At 51.1% G+C, this 18990-nt stretch overlaps 1 protein-coding gene across 2 annotated transcripts in view; it reads right to left on the bottom strand.

The window, feature by feature from the left end:
- MEIS1 (Meis homeobox 1) overlaps nucleotides 1–18688 on the bottom strand; it is a 93528-nt gene extending 74840 nt beyond the window's left edge. For both annotated transcript variants that reach the window (XM_072332422.1, XM_072332421.1), the window contains exons 1-6: nucleotides 18465–18688; nucleotides 17266–17492; nucleotides 15711–15852; nucleotides 15251–15301; nucleotides 14539–14589; nucleotides 13077–13223 (exon numbers count right to left, since the gene is read on the bottom strand). In XM_072332422.1, coding sequence (XP_072188523.1) covers nucleotides 13077–13223; nucleotides 14539–14589; nucleotides 15251–15301; nucleotides 15711–15852; nucleotides 17266–17492; nucleotides 18465–18476 — 630 coding nt within the window. In that variant the 5' untranslated portion in view covers nucleotides 18477–18688. The remainder of the gene's footprint in view (nucleotides 1–13076; nucleotides 13224–14538; nucleotides 14590–15250; nucleotides 15302–15710; nucleotides 15853–17265; nucleotides 17493–18464) is intronic.
- Between the last annotated feature and the right edge of the window lie 302 nt (nucleotides 18689–18990).

Below are 18990 nucleotides of genomic sequence, written 5' to 3'. Positions count from 1 at the left end.
TTCTAACTGGGGGGAACAAAGGCCCTGCTCCTCTGCAGCAGGGATATTGTTGGGGGATTAAATTAATTAGCAACTGTAAAACACGTCGAGCTCTTCCAAAGGGAGACTTTGGAAAAGTGCAAAGTAATATAAATTAATCACTCCATTACGTACACTCGCTCATTCCAGAGGAGGGTCTCAGGCGCGTGGTCGCGACAACAGTGCATCAATAAGGATAATGGCCTATTATGACCTGAGCTCCTCCATTAGTCACCATTTATCTGAGAATGGACGCCGCAGCATGGACGGGATGTGCTGATAATCCCTTTCCCTGGGAGCTTTCTGCTTTCTCGCTCTCCCAAGATCACCCCTGCCACTTTTGGCTGAAACTCCTTGTTCTTCAACCCAAATTTCTGCACAAATACACAGGCAAACTCATCGGAAGATTCCTAGGCCGGGCTATACATCCACATGACTCACTCTGGTTTTACACTACAGCCTCTCTTGCTGGTCAATAGTTTCCAGTGCCAACAGGAGGATCCGAGTCACAGTCACACAGTTGATTTAAAATAAAAGACGATTCAGACCAGGGTACCACTAACACTGCACCACCATAGGGCAAAAAACTCATGCAAAGGACTCCAGCCCCAAGAGGCACCATCGGATGGCCCCGCTGCAGGGCAGGCCACTGCAGATGAGGCCTCCGGAGCAGTTATTGACTCGGGTCGTGGTAGCAGCAAGCTTTAACAAACAAAAAGGCTGCCGACAAAATTATTGGGCTAATGGCTAAATTGGAGAGTCAATATAAATAACATTACGCGCACTTGTTACTGCTGCAGTCGCACTGCTGGGCTCCTAGTCAAGGTAACACAAACATGCGGAGGGGCACACCATGTTGTGCTGTTGATTAACTAAAGAGCAAAATGCATTCTTCCAAGCACAGAGCGTGTGAAATAAGAGAGAGAGGAAACGCAAACAAACAAAAAATAGAGGTCCTGGCCAACAAACAATAAACTTGACCGTAAGTACATAAATAAAAGAAATCGTTGGCTATTACAGGTGATAAAAATCGTGCTCAGCATCGGGTGATATATATCTTCGGAGAAGTTTGGCGAGCACAGCCCTCTTGTGGGCTCATTTGTGTCTGTGTAGCAACTGGAGGCTAGGAGCAGCCAGCTCCTCCAAGAGCTGGGTGCAGCTCCGTCCTCTGGCTGCAGGTGCCATCCGTCATCCCCTCACCCTGCAGCGACGGAGCCACTGCCAGCAATTTGTCAGCATCACTGAGGCTTATTGTTTTCCTTCTGAAGTTTTATCTTATTTTCTTTTCCTAAATTAAATACTTATTCATTAGAGAAGAAGGAATATGTTATGCTTGAAACGTTCTTCAGATTTTGTTAAACTCCTCCCTTTCTGAAACCTTCCCACAATCCTCTCGAGCGCAACCAACCACCCTCTGCAGAAACATCTGTGCTCCCTACAGGGCAGAACTTCAATAGGAAAGGGGCTGATTCGTCAAGTCATGGCACCCACCTCCTGCAAACGGAGCTCGCCTAATTAGCAAAGGTTTGCTTTTTGCATATTGGATCAGCTGGGTCATGCTGTGTCCCCAGCCTCACTGGGATGAAGCACTCAATACAACTGCTCGATATCCTAAGTGTCTAATCCATAGCTCCGCTGCTGGAGCTCAAGCTGCATGATGGACAAAGCCGGCCTTTGCAATCCACAAGCTCTATCCCTCTTAACTTCTGGAGGGCAGAGTTAATGAGAACCCTCACACAGTCCTCTCCCAATCCAGTGTGGAAGGAAGTTTTAGAATCTGCTCTTTTCATTGGGAAGAAAAGCTTGACATGCACAGACTGATAAGCAGGATTGAAACTACATTCCCTACACATACACTGCTTATGCCATTCTCTGTCATACCTGGGCTTTGGAGGACCATGAAATCCACAACCATGACCACTGTGGTTCCCTGACCCAGGTCCTGTGCCCCCCAAACATCTCCCTGCAGGTTCACCAAGGCCAGAAATCTACCTCCTGCCCTGCACATCCCATGCAACGCAAAACAAACCAAGAGTATACACAAGATCTCAACCTGCTATGAGACAGGTGCCTTACAGTGCCAGGAACCCTGCTGCAACCTGCTTCACGCAACTGTGATTTAGAGGGAGAAGTTAACAAAACCACAAACAAAGGCACAACCATCAGGTTTGCATAGAGAAGACGTGCTCCATGTCTGCACAAATAAGGACATCCAAGTGACAGACACATAAGAACTTTTCCTGCAGCTCAGCAGCACAGCAAGTGAGACCTTCACGCTGTTGGGTGCAATGGAGTTTGGTGAACTCAAAACCAGAAGGAATTCAGCACAGAACTATTGGCACTGACCTGGATTCCTTTCCTATCCCTGGAAAAGTCACAGGTTGCTATCTTTAGTTTCCCCCCATTTCAGTGAGGATAAGGCTCCTCTCTGACTCCTGTTACTTCACAGCATCATGGGAAAAAGAGACACGAGGATGTCCTTGTGAGTGCAGCATGCTGCACAGGAACATTTCTGAGAGACAAACCAATAAAATGAAATGAGAGAGGGTACCAACGTGAATATCAGAGCGGATGAGCAATGGGAAGCAACTGGGACTTTTACTGATGATTTTCATAGAGACAACACTTCACCCAAAAGGACCAAAGGCAAAGACCCTTCAGCAGGCACCCCCATGTCAGCTCTCTCCATCAGCCCTGCCATTGCATCTCATTGCTAACCCTACCCAGGTTCAGCAATGAGCCAACACCCACAAACAGTGCAGTACTGGTACCCCCAGTCCTGCAGCATGGCCCATGTTGGGTTGGCCATGACTCGGCTTTTCTTGTGCATCGTGGCTCCAAGGCCAGCAGTGCCTGCCCAGCTAGATTCGCTGTGTGTTGTGGAGGGTGTGCATCTCCCACACAGCAAACAGTGACTGGTCCTTTCTATTTCGAGCAGCCCTGCAGTGTAAACCCGTCTCCTCCCTTTGATAAGGGCCCTATCGCTAGATAGCATTAATCCCCATCCCTCTCTTGGCACAAGGAAATACAACTTTGCAGGGAGGGTGGAAAAAATCACTGCTCCATGCAGTTGTGGTTTTTTTGTTCTTTTGTTGTTGGGTTTTTTTTTGTTGTTTTTTTTTTTTTTTGTTTTTGTTTTTTTTAAATGGGGTGTCTGGTGTCCTGCAAAAACCATGCACAAGGACAGCCCCAAACAGGACTTACAGTGTGCAGGGCCACAAGGCACAGTAGTCCTTCCCAGCTCCTACTGTATTCAATAGGACTGGAGCTTTTTCAGCGTCTTTCTATACCAGGAAAGAGGCCTTCCGAGACAAACCGAGCTTCCTGTTCAATATTTCATGCAATGATTCCTCCAAAGGTGTAAACAGGAATAATGCCTCTTCACTTAGCCAACAAACGAGCGTCTGCCTTCCCTTCCTTTTATTGCCTTTACATGTTAAATGCCATTTAGACAGGGATTTGCCAGATGCCCAACTTCGGCTTGATCTCTGCAGGTTGTGGGAAGCTTAACAAGGTCCCCACCCAGATCTGCAGGTGGATTTGGGGAGGGAGGATGCATTCGGCTCTCCTCGCAGCCACCCCTCACTCTTCTCCCTACCAGGGACCCACAGGGAACCACATACTTCAGAGAGGTTGCACATCTGGGCTCAGGCAAACCCCTTCACTTAGAGCAGTAAGCGACATTTCCAATCCATGCTTGAAAAACCAAAGCATCCTCCCGGCAGATTTTTGGGGAGCAGTTATCTTTTGGGAAGAGAAAATTAAACCACTGGGGCAACACCTACAAAAATGCCTGACATGCACAAGAGCAGCGCTCTGCCCAAGCACCCCAACTGCAGCTGCCGGAGAGGGAGGGCATTATGCCAGCCCTTGCTCTGCCATGGCCATGCTTCCTTCCATCCCCATCATGGCCAGTGAGAACGCTGAGTGCACGTCACAGCCATCTAATGGTTTTTTAGCTAAGTGACAACAGACACGATTCGGAGTCAGCACATTTTGACTATGGCGCATTGTTAGCAGGATTCAAGAGAGCACTCGCATCATAGCATCGTTCAACATAAGAATTAAACTGCGACGTAATGAGCTTCATTCTAGCTACACCTTCCCTTCTGAACAGATCCTGTACCTGCATAGGCCGTGCTGGGTGTGCAATGTGTTCCTGATTACAGCGCATACGTATGCCTAATCTCGAGGGCGCCGCCTTGTTTTCGAAGCCGCTCAGCGAGTCACGCACTCGGGTACGTGCTGCCCGTTATCTGCAGGAGGCTTACAACTGGAATCCCCGTGATTCACATTTTCCAACGCTCATGTCCAAACCCTTCCCCAGACCAGCTCTTCCATGTTTTGCCGTTTCACAACCCTCCATATTCGCAGCCAGGCAGAAGCAAGCCACACGCCAGGCAGTTGCTGGCCACAACGGCGACCGTCCCTGGGCAGCAGACGTGCTGTGGGATGGCATGCAGCCCAAAGTGGCCATGACTCCCCACCATCTCTACCCGCTCATTGAGGGATGGCTGGGAAGCATGTGGCTGGCTTCCAGAACCACCCCAAAGAATTGGGCTGGGAGGTCCCTGAGGCCTCGCTGTGCCTCCCAGGGAGGGTGTGGGAAGCAGTGTTGCAGCCACGTAGCCAGTCCACTGGGCTCGGCATCACCTTGCACCTTGGGATAGGCTGGCCACCACCCCTCCCTACCAGCCATGCAGCCTTGCTCCTTCTTCAGAAGTCTGGTGCTGCTACTTCCTTCAATCCAAGTTTATGTTTAAAATGCAAAAGACAGCAGAAGGGGCTAAAACCAGAGCACAAAGCACTCAAAAGCAACTTCCACTGTCAGGCTTTGGGTTCAGCAGATTGTTTCCCAGTGGCAACAAAATGCTTTCTTCATGTTGTTTTTCTAAACTACGCACAAAGTGAAATAATGAATTTGTGTTAACATACAACTTCTTAGCTTCACATAAATCCCGTACCTCGCTATCGCTATACGACAGATAAAGATACCAATGGCTATGTTGCACAGCCTTATCCAATGATACAGAACAAGAAGCAGAAAACTGGAACTCATGAGCAACTCATTGTCTTGCCCCAAAGCTTCAGGGGCAGCCTGGGAAGAGCACCCACACTCTGCTCCCTCCTTGTGCTGCTAGCAGTTGCATTTCCCACCCTGTCGCCTCTGCCATCACCGCACTGCTCTCAGCCATCCCCAACTCAACGCTGTGGCCCAAAATGAGGGATATTTCTTAAATTCCAATCACGAGGACACTTCCCCTGTCAAAAAATATCCGGACAACCCATCTACACAGGATACATTTATAGGCCAGCAAAGAGCTCAGGGCCGAGGCCAACACAGCACGGAGCACCTCAGTGCGCACAGCTGGGAGTAGATGAGCCCTCCCTGCCTCGATCCTAAAACCAAAGGCAAAACTGCCACCACCTCAGTCTCCTGCATGGCTCCTTGCGGCAGCAGCCATGTCCTGCTCTGAGGGTTGAGTCGCAGCTCATCAAACTGGGTGCAGTCTCAGTTGGCTCATGGCAGTGCTGAACTCTACAGGTCTGCTTTTGCCCACGTGCACCAAGGCCGCTCTACAAAATACCCTCTGACAACGAGACGAAATTCCTCACATTCAGACACCATTTTCCGCCGTTTCTGCTTGCACAGACAGCAGTGGCCCTGCACCCTTGCAAACGGGACAGACAAAGCAGCAACAGCAGCAGCAGCAGCAGAGCTTTTAATCCACTCTTCCCCTCTTCTACCACCAGTGCCGCAGCCTTAAATGGAGCTGGTTAAAAGCCAACCCCAAAAACATGAGCGGTGCTCTGACCTGCTCCGCAACAACAACAGCGCGCGGGGACAAAAACTTCAACACCGGCTGAATGAAATGAAAATTACAAGGTAAAGGTCGCATTCCCTGAACTTGTGCCAACTGCAAGACTCTTACATTACAGCGCCGCAGCTTTCCAAATTTTAAATACAATAATTTTCTGTATTAAGGGCCCGGCAACCCTAATGGAGGCATAATTAGGCATTTATGCCAGGCCCATATGAGAGAAGGTTGAAAAACTTAAATAAACTGTGAATGGCAGGATTAATACCACAGCTTTTCATTTTGTACAGCTGTTTGAATACAGTGCACTGACTGTGATGGCATCAGCTGTTGCTTTACTCTCGCTCAGTATTTCTGAGGTTAAAACAGGCAGTTCTTTTAACCAAATGAATAATTACCCCTCTCATTGTTGGCCTGTTTGCTTCAGCAAAGAGGGGCTGGATGCGTATTTGTTTTACATTTAAAAAAAAAAAAAAAAAAAAAAAAAAAAAAAAAAGAAAAAGAAAAAGAAAAAGAAAAAGAAAGGAAGAAAAAAAAAAGAAAAGAAAGAAAAGAAAGAAAAAAAAAAAAAAACAAAGAAAAAGGCAAGCTACAAACAAAATTAGCTGTCCTAGTGCAAAGCCCATCGACGCTAAAAGGGGAATTGTAATTCCGTGCAATGGTGAGCGGTCAGGGGAGGAAGCAATGCTGTTTTGGAGATCATCCGCACAAGTGGGAATATCATATAGATGCCGGGAGAGTCCTTGAGAAAACATCTCACCTCAGCCCCGACTGAAGAGGAAAGACAATACTTTGGTGAAACATAACTCGGTGTTTCTAGGAAAGGCTCCAGTAGCAAATTGCTAACCAGCACAAGGAGCCTTGTAAATTTTATTGTGAATGGAATGGGCAATGGCGAGAATACGACACAGCACAGCATCTGCATGCACAGTTTAGCCAGTAATAAGTAAAGAAATGTGTTACTAAGAAGACACCAGAAAATACTTCTAACAAGAACTCAAGCTCAGCGACCTTCAAGCATGAGTACAAAACAGCTCCCAAAACCATCTTGCTACTTTTTATTCCTAGCCCAGGTGAATTACCCTTCCCACAAATTAATTTTCAGTCCTTCGCTGTGTGGTTTGAAATACTGGCTGAAAAGCATTAATTGCAATTTCCTTGTTGCCTTTAAGCACTTGCTTCTTGGTGGACATGGAACAAACTCTGCATATGGGTAGAATTCGGCATGCAACAGCCGTGTGCCTGGTCCGGGAGGAGGGCTGGTGCCACGGGGAGCCTGACACCATATCCACGCAGGCAGCGACACCCAAACTACAGCTCTGGGCTTGGGGTCGGAGGATCCAGCCACAGCCCTCTGTTATACAGGCAGCGGTAAAACAGCATCGCTCTCAACCTGAAGGAGCACCAGGCACGAGGCCGCTGGGGAAAGGCGAACGAACCAAAAGTGGATGTGGCTGCTCTCATTGAAAAGAAAAGTGGCCTACTCCAAAGGGGATTAGGCTAAAGTGAACTACGGCCACTTTACTTCTGAATGAGAGCATCCACACAATAGCGCAATGCACTTTAACTAATGCACTTTATTTTTACACCCAGGCAATTTGTCTTACCTCTCCTGAGTGTCCTTGTTCGAATGCGCCCCGGGACCCATCGAGTTGCCTGGCCAGGCAGGAGCCTTCGAGCAGCCCTGCGGGCCACTGCGTTTCCCCACAACGCCACGACAGCCAACATGCAACTGCCTGCTGGGGAGAGATACCTCCCTGGGGTAGCTGGGGTTCTCTCATGCTAACAGAGATCACGCTTGTCACCCAGACAGGCCCTGAACCACACCAGAACTAGGCCCTCCTGCAGCCATCAGCCTGCAGGGCTCCTGCTCTCACCTACAACCCCAAGCTAGACTGGATATTATTTATTTTCCCCTTGCTTCCAGGTGGTAAAGAGGGAAAAGCAACCAAGCTAAGAAGGAAGCCGAAGGCTGGCGAGTTGTCTTGAAGCCGCGTCACAAAATATCAGCAGCACGAGAGATACTGGGTCATTAATCAGGGACAGAAACACGTCCAAATAACACCAAACACAAAATGTGCGCTCTATTAGAGGCTGGAGTCACCCTCTCCAAAACACTGCTGCAATGGCAGGGGGGGAAAATAAATAAAAGAAAAGAAAACAACAACCAACCAACCTAAACAGTCATCTACAAATTTGCCGGGTGAGTCAAAGCCTGTTACAAGCAACCGAGCATCCGGGGAGCGAGGGAACGCGCCAAGGACACGCGATGGTACGGCAGCACACCCGGCTCTCCTCGCACACAAACCCCGGCTGGGAAACGACTCCAGAAACGTTCCACAATTTTAATGACTGGTTCGGAACAATCCTCGTCTTTATTTTCCGAAATTTGTTTAGATTATACAAGATAGCTCCTCATTGCGAACTCATGTGACCAAAAAAAAAAACAACAAACCCAAACGCAGCAATGCAAAACAAAGAAGAGACTCTATAATTTAAAGAAGCTGTGCCGGATTTTCGCCGTGTTTTAAGCTGCTTTTTTAAAGCAGTATTTATCAGTGCGACCTACGCTTACTCATTTTGATTGAATGTGTTATAATCTGATTTTTTCAGTGCTAACATCACCCGCTTCAGGCTCCGGCAACCCGTGTGCATGTGCGGGGCACATTGCTTTCACTGCTACCTGCACACAGGAAGCGAGCGAAGAACCAAACTCGCGCCCACCAAGACTAAACCTAAAGCGAAGTTCGTTTTGCTCAACTCACTTCCAAGCTGCCCCAAAAGAACAACCTGCAGAATAACCGCGTTCTGAATCGCGACGACACCGTGAGCTCCCGCTTACGGCAATGCTTCGGGGCAGGTTGGCAGATGTTTATGACAAGTTCCAGGGTTTCCTGGCTGATTTGAAAATAGATATTGAAGAAAAAAAATAAAATAAAAAATAAAAAAAAAGAAAGAAAAAGAGAATTGAAATTCTGCTTTGCGAACTTCTGTTTGTAAAACTTTATATAGGAGTTGGGCCTGAGCACAGAAGTCTGCTAGTATTATACCTAGCAGTGAGGATGGATACGTTCGAGCTCACAAGTGACTAAAACAAAAAGTAAAAATCAGCAGAGATTCTTGAATTCAAACGGAATAACAGAGGAAAGAAAATACATTCAAAGCTGTATTTCTTTAGCAGCGTATTTACTTGCTTTAAGAAACCTGATTTTGCTAACACCATGGCAGCTGCAATGCTTCTGATGGAAACAGGCCCCGAATAGAAATGAACGTGCCCTATCTTCTCCTTTACGCAGCCTGCTCAGATCTTAAATACAGAGGGGGAAAAAGCAGAAGCCCCCAAAAAGGCATAAAAAGGACTCATTAGCTCAAGGTGTCATAAAGTCAGGGGCACAGCTCTCCATTTGGAGTCTTCCAAATACTGTTTTACCGTCTCTCCTCCAACTCACACATCACCGTAATGCTTTCATTACGCAGAACCGAACTCTGCTTTGCACCCTCAGTGCTGCATCTGCCCATTCCTCCAACATAGGAGAGCACACAGCAAAGGCAGTAACATGTGCAACTTTTCCCACCCCTTGACGCTATACATGGGTCTGAAAATACCTGCAAAGAACTCCTGGAGTAAAACAGCACCTCTTCAGCTCCTTTCTTTTTTTTCCCCCTCCATCAAAGGCATTATTTTAGCACTGACTGTAGCAAGCTAGAACTAATAGGTCTGAATGTTCATGGAAGTTATTGTAGTCAGAATGAGTGGATGCCCTCAGCAGCCCATCCACCTCCATGCACAGCACACAGAACATCCCGCTTTACGATGCTCTCTTGGTACAGAACATCACATTTTAAGCAACATTTCCACCCCTCACAAACGCTGCCGTCTATCTGCATTTTGTTTGCGGAACCCCTCCAACCGCACGCATGACAAACACCTACTGCAATATAAATACAAGTGTTTGCTTTACGATATACATATATATATGATATACTATCACCCGAGAAGGGCCATCTAAAACACCACAGTTGCAAACATTTAAGACTGTAACAAAAATGACTGCGACTCCAGTATCGGTTTACTATCCTTCAACAATTTCCCTGACAGTGGAGTCAAATAATGTTGAATTATGGACCTTCTTACAGGAAGTCTTATTTCACGTTCATTTTTTGATCATTTCCCCTTGCGTCCCTATCAGAATCCGACCGTTTGCCGTTCGTACTTCACACATTTCTGCAGATATCATTGGCTTGTGTGAGATTCAATTATAATTCGGCCACGTAACGTTGCTCAACAAGTTTATTTCACCTCGGCAAAGCCTGTTTCGCCCCCCAAAAAAGCCATCTTCTATTGCTAACGTACTTTGAGTGCAGTGGCCACTCTGTTCCCTGCTTTCCTTAAGGGAGGCTTTATCCAGATATACTCCAGGGAAGCGTATCTGCGCAAAGCCCAATTTTACAGCTCAAATTCGAGCACCTGGGAGCCAAGGTGAGGAGTTTCCACCACCCGGCCACTGGGAGCCGTTCAACGGATCTGGAGTCCTTAAGAAACAGAATTCCTTCTGAGCGGGTGGGGTTTTGCACAGGATGGACTTTTCCCATCTGCATCACACAACAGCTGTGTTTTAAATCTTTCCGGGCTACGACAAACATTCGAAAATTTAAACACGCCAATGTTTGAAAAGATAATGATTAAAAAAAATATATAAGGGTTTATTTTGAAACTCCGGCAATGGGCGCGAGGGTTCAGCAAGGGGTTTAGAGCCACGCTCCCCAGCTCGGAGCTCCCAAGTGAAACCCCAACTCCCTCCCTTTCCTTCTGAAAGCAGCAGCCTGGCGGGTCCCACCCTGGCAGGCAGCGGGGTCGCGCCTGCGGGAGAAGGATGCTATTGGAGTGACCTCTGGCCAGCGCGCCAGTTAAATCACCGAACAATGGCCAGCGTTATGGGGCTTTCCTGCGCAAAATCTGGCATTAGTGTCACTGACTTCCATTAAGCGGAGGGACTTAAAGGCGCTGGCACGGAGGGGCCTAGGAGGGAAGAATAAATAAGGGGAAACCAATAAATTTAAAAAAACCAAAAAACAAAAAAACAACAACAACAAAAAAACAAACCCTGTTAACTGTAACCTTTACTACCACAATATACGAAAATGTAATTAAACCCATCATAAAAGCTTTTACATAGTTACTCTTTTATGACTCTCGAAAGCACAAAGGCGCGCAGCCCGGCGCGCACCGCGCACCTCCCGCAATAAACGCACCGCGCGGGGACATCCTAATTAGCCGCAGCGGCGACGAGCACTCAACACCCCATTAGCTCCCCATTAGGGCCCAGATCCTGCCGGCCCCAGCCCCGGCAGCGCCGCGTCCCCGGGCAAAGCCCGCGGCTCTGGGCTCAGACGCACAACCTTGCGCCTTTTCCCTTCCGCGAGGCTGCGCGCTTCTTGCGCGGGGAGCTCCAGGAGAGCGGCCGTCCCCGCGCGACACCCGCACTCCTCGGTGAGGTTTAGGGGGGTCCGTGGGACGGGGACCCCCTCACCCCCCGACAACCCTCAAAATTGCAGCTTCGTTTCTTTAGCTTTCGCTTTAATAAAATAATGATTCGTTGGGAAAATGGGGTATAAATCTTCATTTTGGAGGCAATTAAAGTGTTGATTTCATTCGTGCCCCTAAGCGATTCTTGTAATTTGCTCAAATAGCTTTATGTACCCAGCACTCCAGAGCTTTTAGAAACCCATTTTCTAGTTAGACTTGTTGGATTACAATTTGGATACAACGACGGCGAGGCCGGCTCTCCCCATCCCGATCCCGGCCTAAGGACCCCCCTATCACTCCCCGCGGGGCAGCGGGACCCCGGGAGGCATCGCTCCAATTCCCCCCAGCGCCGACTCCCGCAGCTTTCCCCTTCGCAGCGTTTCGGGGGCACAAAGCCCGCGAGCAGAAGCTCTCCATCCCCCCGGCCCCAATCCCGCAGACTGCGCTGCGGAGGGAAAACACAGGGGCCGGTGCCCCCGCCGCGATGCAACGCACCTTTCCGCCGGGCTCTACGCACAACTCCGGGCGGTAATGGCATAAGCGGTTGAAGGGAACCGCTGTCTGCTCGGCTGCGCCTTGCTTTAACAAAAGGAAACCTCCAGAGTCGGGAGCTGATTGCTCCTAACACCGTATTTACGGAGCGGATCATACGGGAGAAATAACTTGGGCTTCCAGAGGCGACTGCGGCTGCCACCCCCCCCACCCCTCCCCCTCATTCCCCTCGCTGTCCTCCGCTCGAGCGGGCAGAGAAAGCCGACCCGAAAAAAAGAACTAACTCGCAGCCACCTCCGTTCCCGACCTCCCGAGCCCGGCGTTCCCGCACGGGGAGCACAGAGAGGGGCACACGGCGACACGGGGTGGGAGAAGCGGAAAAGCTCCCTGTAGCTCCCCCGGTTCCCCCCCTCCCGGCCCCCCTCCCCCGGCACAGCAGCGCAGGGCTCCGCGCAGCACAGCACAGCCCCGACCTGGCACGGCCAGAGCCGCTCAGCGCCTCGGGGCTTCGCCTGGGGTTCCGAGCTCTCTTTTCTCTCTCTGTCTCTTTTATTATTATTATTTATTTTTGGAAAACTCGAATAATTCAAACCCCGGGTCCCGTTTTATTTTCTCTCTCCCCCCCCCTCCTCCAATCAACCCTCCCAACCCCCCCTTGATTTTTTTTCCCCCTATTAAGTAAAATAAAATGGGCGCGTTTGCAGCAGGCAGGCGTGCACAAAGCAATGTTCACTGAAGTCTAAAAGCGTTCGGCCAAGGAAAACTGACAAGACAGACTAATGAACCGTAGAGACGGGAAGAAAATAGGCAGCATTTGCTAGATTTCAAACCCTCTCTGTCTTCCCCGGACCACCTATCTCGGATTTTATTATTATTTTTGTGTACGGTTCCAGCCGTCCCTTTTCTAAAGCACCAGAAACCGGCGATTCACGGCTAACACTTCTATTATTGTCAAGGGTAAATAAAATAAAGAGAGAAATTAAAAGCGACAAGAACCAGGTCGAGTTTGCAGGCGACGCTTTTACAAGCTCATCTCGCCAGGTCGAATCCGGGAGCAAGCCTTAATGAAGCAATAATAGCCGCATTATTCAAAAATTTTTCATTTCGATGGAAATTTATCTAAAAGGGAACTTAATCATATGCAAATAATAAAAGGAGGCGTAGTGACCCGGCGAACGCTCTGCATACAGATCTCAACGCGAGGCGCTGCGGGACCGTACCTGATCGGTGAGGTTTGCCGACCGCGTTATGTCCTCGCTGTCCGATTTTGATCCGCCCTCTCTATCGTCTATGACCAAATCGATAGGCATTTTTCCTTTCAAACAGCTAATATACCGGTGGCAGAAATTGTCACATAATTCGTGTACCTACATTGAGGTTGGGGGTGGGGGGGGTGTGGGGGGGGAAGAGGAAAAGGATAAAGGAGGGGAGAGGGGGGGGAAGGAAGAAAATATAATCAGGAATGCATAAGTAAAATTGACAAGTGCAACCAGTCTCCCCCTTTCACCCCTGTGACATCCGAAGTCCTAAATAGGGGAAACACACTGCAATTATCCCCCCGAGACCTCCCGACGCATCCAGAATTAGGAATAACTTTCTTTTCTCGCAAAATAGAGATATCCCAGAAAATTGACAGTGACAAGATGATTCACAGGCTACAACATATTCAACACCCGTGTTAAATTCATCTGCTCCCGGAGCTGTGGCCATTAGAGAGGTGACCTGCATGGGTGACATTTAAGGTAAACTATTTAATTTCAGCCGGTGATTTCATCGCAAACCCTTTCCAAAGGGAGAGGAAAAGGGATTAAAAAGACAACAACAAAACCACCAAGAAAACAAAACGATACTCAGCGCTCAGATAGGCTGCAGGCATCCGAGCCGTACCTGCGCTGCCCGCACTTAACGGGGCAGATATTAGCGCATTTAGCGCAAGGGGTGAGAACGAGCTGCCACCGAAAGCGGCCGAGATTGAGGGGCTGCGGACTTTTCGGCTAGTTAAAAAACCTCTCCGAACGTTTCTTTAGAGGATAAAGGGGACTGAATGGCGGTGACGGGGAAGCAGCGCTCGCCCGGCTCGGGTGGCATCGCACCGCGGACGCAGCGCCGTTGCGGGGCCGCAGCGCTTTCTCCTCCCGGAGTTGCGCGGTCGTTGCCGACTGCCAAACCCAGAGCCGGCCCCGGCGCTCGGCTCTGCTTTGTCTCTGCGAAACGTTACGGGACAGCCCCGTGCCCTCGGCCTGACCCGCGGAGATGGTTCTTCAGATAGAAATAAATAAAGCGACAAACAAACAAGCGAATAAATAAAAACAAACCCCATCCCGACTGACTGTCACAGACCCCGCTCGTCCTTCCCATCCGCCCCCCACCCCACCCCCTCTAAATAACACCCCCCTCCTCCCCAAAAGCCCAGCGCCGGGGCTCGGAGCGCAGAGCGGAGCGGTGCCGTTCGGCACCCGGGGCTGAAGGGGTGTACAAAGAGCACAATGAGTGCAGGGCCCGGGCGTGGGGAGCCGGGCGCGGGGCTGCAATTGTAATTAAACTGCGAAGAGAAATGGACGCCGAGATTGGTCTTGACACTAATTACCAGCCAGAAAGACATTTATGCAAATGTACCAGAAGCCTCAACTTCTGCGGGGTTGAAACGGAGGGGGAAGAAAAGGGAGAGAGACAAAAAATTACCTTCTCTAATTCCAACAGATGAAACCTTAATACTTGTATGGCTTGGATCATCTGGAAAGACACAAACAGCGCGTTTATCCCCCTCCGGGTGGGGTCACCCCCCCCCCCCATCTCCCCCCTCCCCCCCGCCCCTGCCCTGCTTCTCTTTGGTGGTAAATAAAAACTTGTTTTGATTTATGGTGATGCCACTAAAAGTTAATAGCGGCGGCTTTGTGCGCTGCTTAACGAGAAGCGACCTGGAGCTCACCGAAAAATAAAAGCAACGGAGCGACGGGGATTATGTGCATCGTAAACATCGCTTTTTGCAAAAGGGAAATAAAGAAACAAGTCCACCCCCCCTAAACGCGGTCGCTTTGGGAAAGGGGTGGAAGAATCCTATTCAAATAGTCCCGCAGCTGCGAAGGGGGAAATAGAGAACGTGGCGACGGGAGCGCGGCAGTGCGGAGGTGGTTGTGGGCAAGGAAAGGGGACCCCCCCACCTCCCTTCCCCGAGGCACAGCGCCGGGATGGGCCCGGTAAGAGCGGTGCTAAAAGCGAAGGGCTACAGATCCACGTGAGAGGGTTTCGCTTTGGCACCGCTCGGTGCTTGTCACAGCCCGCAAGGAGAAAGGCATATAGTCCCCCCCCCCCCCCAAAAAAAAAAAAAGACAAGGAAAAAAAGGGAAGGGAAGAGGTGGGGGTGGGGAGAGGAAGAAGCGGTGTTAACTCTTACCAAGTTATCCAGTTCGGGATTAGAGGAAAAGAGGGGTTTCTCTGCTCGGATCTAAATAGAAGAAAGGAGAGGGGAAGTATGGGGAGGGGGGGGAGAGAGGGAGAGAAATATACGAGAGATTTGAGATGCGGCAGCAGCACAGACAGACGTTATTACTTCTCACTTCGTTACACTGCCGGGCCCACCGTGCAACCCTCCGTGCTCCCACCGAGCCCCGAGATGCTGCGGCCCGGCCCGGCCAGCGGGGACCTGAGCACGGGCACTGCAGGGAGCGCCCACAGCCCCCTCTTTGGGGGGCCGCTTCGCTTTGCTTTCACCTCCCTCCCTACGGGAAAGGGGGTGGGGGAAACGCGCATCTTTATATCGGCCGAGACTTGTTTTTCTCACTGGGAATTTATTATTATTATTATTATCATTATTATTATTATTATGGGTGCTGTTTCAAGCCGGTTTTGCTGACCTGTTTGGCGAACACTGCTATATCTTCATTGAAAGACTCAGAGGAGCAAACATCGCCTCCCGCTACCCCGGGTTCCCTGGGCGTGCATGTGGCTAATTCACATTTCTCAAAAATCAGTGCTAAAAGAGGGAACAGGGGGTGTCTGCAAGAAAATACAATGGTCACACACACACGCACGCACACACAGAAGGAGGGAGGAGAGAAAGAAAAGAAAAAGAAATTAAAAATAATAATAATAATAAAAAAGAAGAAGAAGAAAAAAGAAGAACACAAATGAGAGCAGCACGGACCGAACGCACCGACGCGACCGCCCAGTCCCGAGGCTGCGCCCCCTCGGAGCGGCTCCGAGAGCTTCTCCCCTCCGCCCCCCATCTCCCCCCCGGCCCGACCCGGCCCGCCCGCGGCCGCGCATCTCCCGGCACCCTTCGGCCGGGCTAAGAATAAACCCCAGCGGTTCCAGCAGCCATTTTGAATTAACTTTGCCTTCACTTGGAACAAAATAAAAAGAAAAAGAGTGAGAAATCAAAAGAAAAACGAGGGCGTGAATGCAGAATAACGACCCCGAAATTGTAACCTAAGGACGTACTCTTTCGTGCTTTTGATTCCCACCCCCTTTCCCCCCCCCCTGCCTTCCAGCCCCAGCTGGAGGACTTTCTGGGAGCGAAAGTAAGGATAAAAGAGGGGGGGGGGGGAATAGGAAAAATAAAGGGACGCCACTAGCAAAGCCCTTCCAGCAGCCGAACCCCTCCGTCAGGACAGTGACACGGCCGGGAGCCCCACAGCCCCGCACGGCCCCCCCAGCTGCGCACCCAGAGTGGCTGCGGGGCCCCCGGCCCCTTCCCTATTGCAAGAGAGGAGCGAGTGCGGGCACACACACGCCTCGATGCACAGATATCTATTTTCTGCCCCCCCCTTTTTTTTTTCTTTTCCCCCAGAACTTCATACTTTAATTTTTTTTTCCCCTCTTTTTAATTTTAATTTTTTTTCTATCTTTCTTTTCGGTGTTTTCTTTTGACTCCCCCCCCCCCAAGAGGGCACAGCAATGAGCTCCGAGAGCCCTCCGGATCGCTGTGAAAGCGATCGAGCGCTGTGATTTCTCACCCGCCGCAGAGCGCAACTCTTTGCAGAGCGATTTTTAAGAGGCTCTGAAAGTTCCCCCCACTGGAGCGTTGCAGGCAGAAGGATCGCACCGCGCAACTCTCCCACCCGACCCGGCCCGGCAGGTCTCCAAAACGTCAAACTCAAATCGTTAAGAGGTTGAGAAAAGCGGAGCAGCTCGGAGCTGTCCCCCCTTCACTGCGAGAGGGCTGGAAAGTTGGGCAAAGGCACCCGCGCAGGTTGCGCCTTGGGAATATTTCCCCCTCCCTTCTCCATGAGCTGTTTCCAACTTGGGGGACGACGGCTGTGTTTTAAAGGGGGGGAAAATAAGACGGGGGAGACGCGTTGGGGGCGACCCGGCGGCCCCGATCCCAGCGCCGCGCAAGGGGCATCCTCCCCCTTCCCCTCCCGGAGCCGCGCAAAGTTGCGCGGGCGCGCAGCCGCGCCCGTCACCTACCCGTAGATGGCATCTTTATCTCTCTTGAGGGCATCGTTGACCGAGGCGCCCATGGCGGGGGGCATGGCGTTGGCGTGGGCGGCGTGCGGGTACTGGTGCGAGTGGAGCGGCGGCCCGTGGTTCAGGTGGTGCACGGGCTGCATGGGGCGGGCGCCGTGCGGGTCCCCGTACATGGTGGTGGGGATGCCCACCCCCTCCATGCCGCCGTAGTGGGGCAGCTCGTCGTACTGCGGGGCACAGAGCGGATAGGGGTCAGCTGGGGGGGGGGGCAGGGGGGGAAGGCGCGGGTGCCCCCTCCTCCAGCTCCGGGGGGGGAAAAAGGCTGAGAGCCCCGGGGAGAGGGGGAGACGGCAAAATGCGGTTTAACTCGGCACCCCCCGCGACGTAACTCGGCCCGAGCCGCCCCGCGGATAAACTTTTAAAGCCAGGTACCGAATCGGCGGGATGAGGAGCTCAACGGTGGGGAAGGAGGTTAAAAAAGAAGGAGAAAAACCGGGGGGTTCGCTTATCCCCGCCCGCACCCCGCGCCCGGCCCCGGGGAAGGGATTTCTTTGTTAAGGGCGGCGGGCGCGGGTCCCGGGCGAGGGAAGCGCCGTGCGGGGTCCGTGCGGGATGGGACGCGGCTTGGCGGAGGGGAACGGGGAGCGAACCCGAGTAGCAGCGCACATGGCAGCGCCGCTCGCTTGAATTCGAATTAATAAAGGGACGCGCTTTTGGAGCCGCACCGAAAATGAAATTTCTTAAAAGGGAGGGAAGAAAAAAAAAATAGAGTTAAGGAGGGGAAAAAAAAGAAAAATAAGCGGAGGGGGGAGGGGGGAAGAAAGGAGCAAAAAAAAAGTTGCGCCTCCAACCAGCTCGGAGCTGCCCCGAAGGGCAGCGGCGCATCCTCGCAGCGCGGCGGAGCGCTCCCCGTAGCCAGACACGCGGAGCCGGGCACGGCGCCGGGCACGAGGAGGGCAGCACCGGCGTCCCGGCCCGGTCCCGGCCGCAAAGCGATGGGCCCGAGAGCCGCCCTCGGGATGAGCGCACGGAGCCGGAGGCTCAAGGCGGAGAGCGAAGAACGGCCCGGGCCCGAACAGCGCGCCGTGCCCCGCTCCGATAGGAGGGGAAGAAAAAAGCAAAAAAGTTTTTTTTCGCAGCCCTTTGGCAGCCGCGTGTGGGTGTCGTTTAAGCAGCGAACCGCAGGTTTGGATACGTACCCTTTGCGCCATCGGCCTGCTCGCTCCCTTCCTACTTCAACTTCTAATAGATCCTCCGTGAGGCCAGCGTGAAAGGAAAGAGCCGCGCGGTCCCCCCCCCCTCTCCCCAAAAACGCAAAAAAATCCCTCAACGTCGCCAACCAGGAAAGCCGCCGGGGAACGTCTTCGGCTCGCCGGGGCTCAGCGGAGCGGTGCGGTAATTCAGCATTAAAAAGAGGGGGAGGAAAAAAAAAAAGAAAAAAAAAAAAAAAAGAAAGAAAAAAAAAAAAAGATGAAAAATAATAGTAATAATAATAATAATGAAAAAAATATATATTCAAAAATGACCCCCCAAGAAAATAATAATAGTAGAAATCAGCTCTGCCTCCTTCCTTCTTTTTTTCCTCTCTTTCTTTCTCTCCTTCCTTCCTCCCTGCCCGCCTTCTCTCCCTCTCTCCCTTCTCTCCCCCTCTCGTTTCCAAGACAGCGGCGGGGCGAACGCAAATATCCGTTCCCGAGGCGCGCGGTGCCCCTCACGCCCCGCTCC

Source organism: Excalfactoria chinensis, chromosome 3, assembly GCF_039878825.1.
Source record: "Excalfactoria chinensis isolate bCotChi1 chromosome 3, bCotChi1.hap2, whole genome shotgun sequence".
NCBI classification, from domain to species: Eukaryota; Metazoa; Chordata; class Aves; order Galliformes; family Phasianidae; genus Excalfactoria; species Excalfactoria chinensis.
This window is presented reverse-complemented; position numbering and strand designations above follow the sequence as displayed.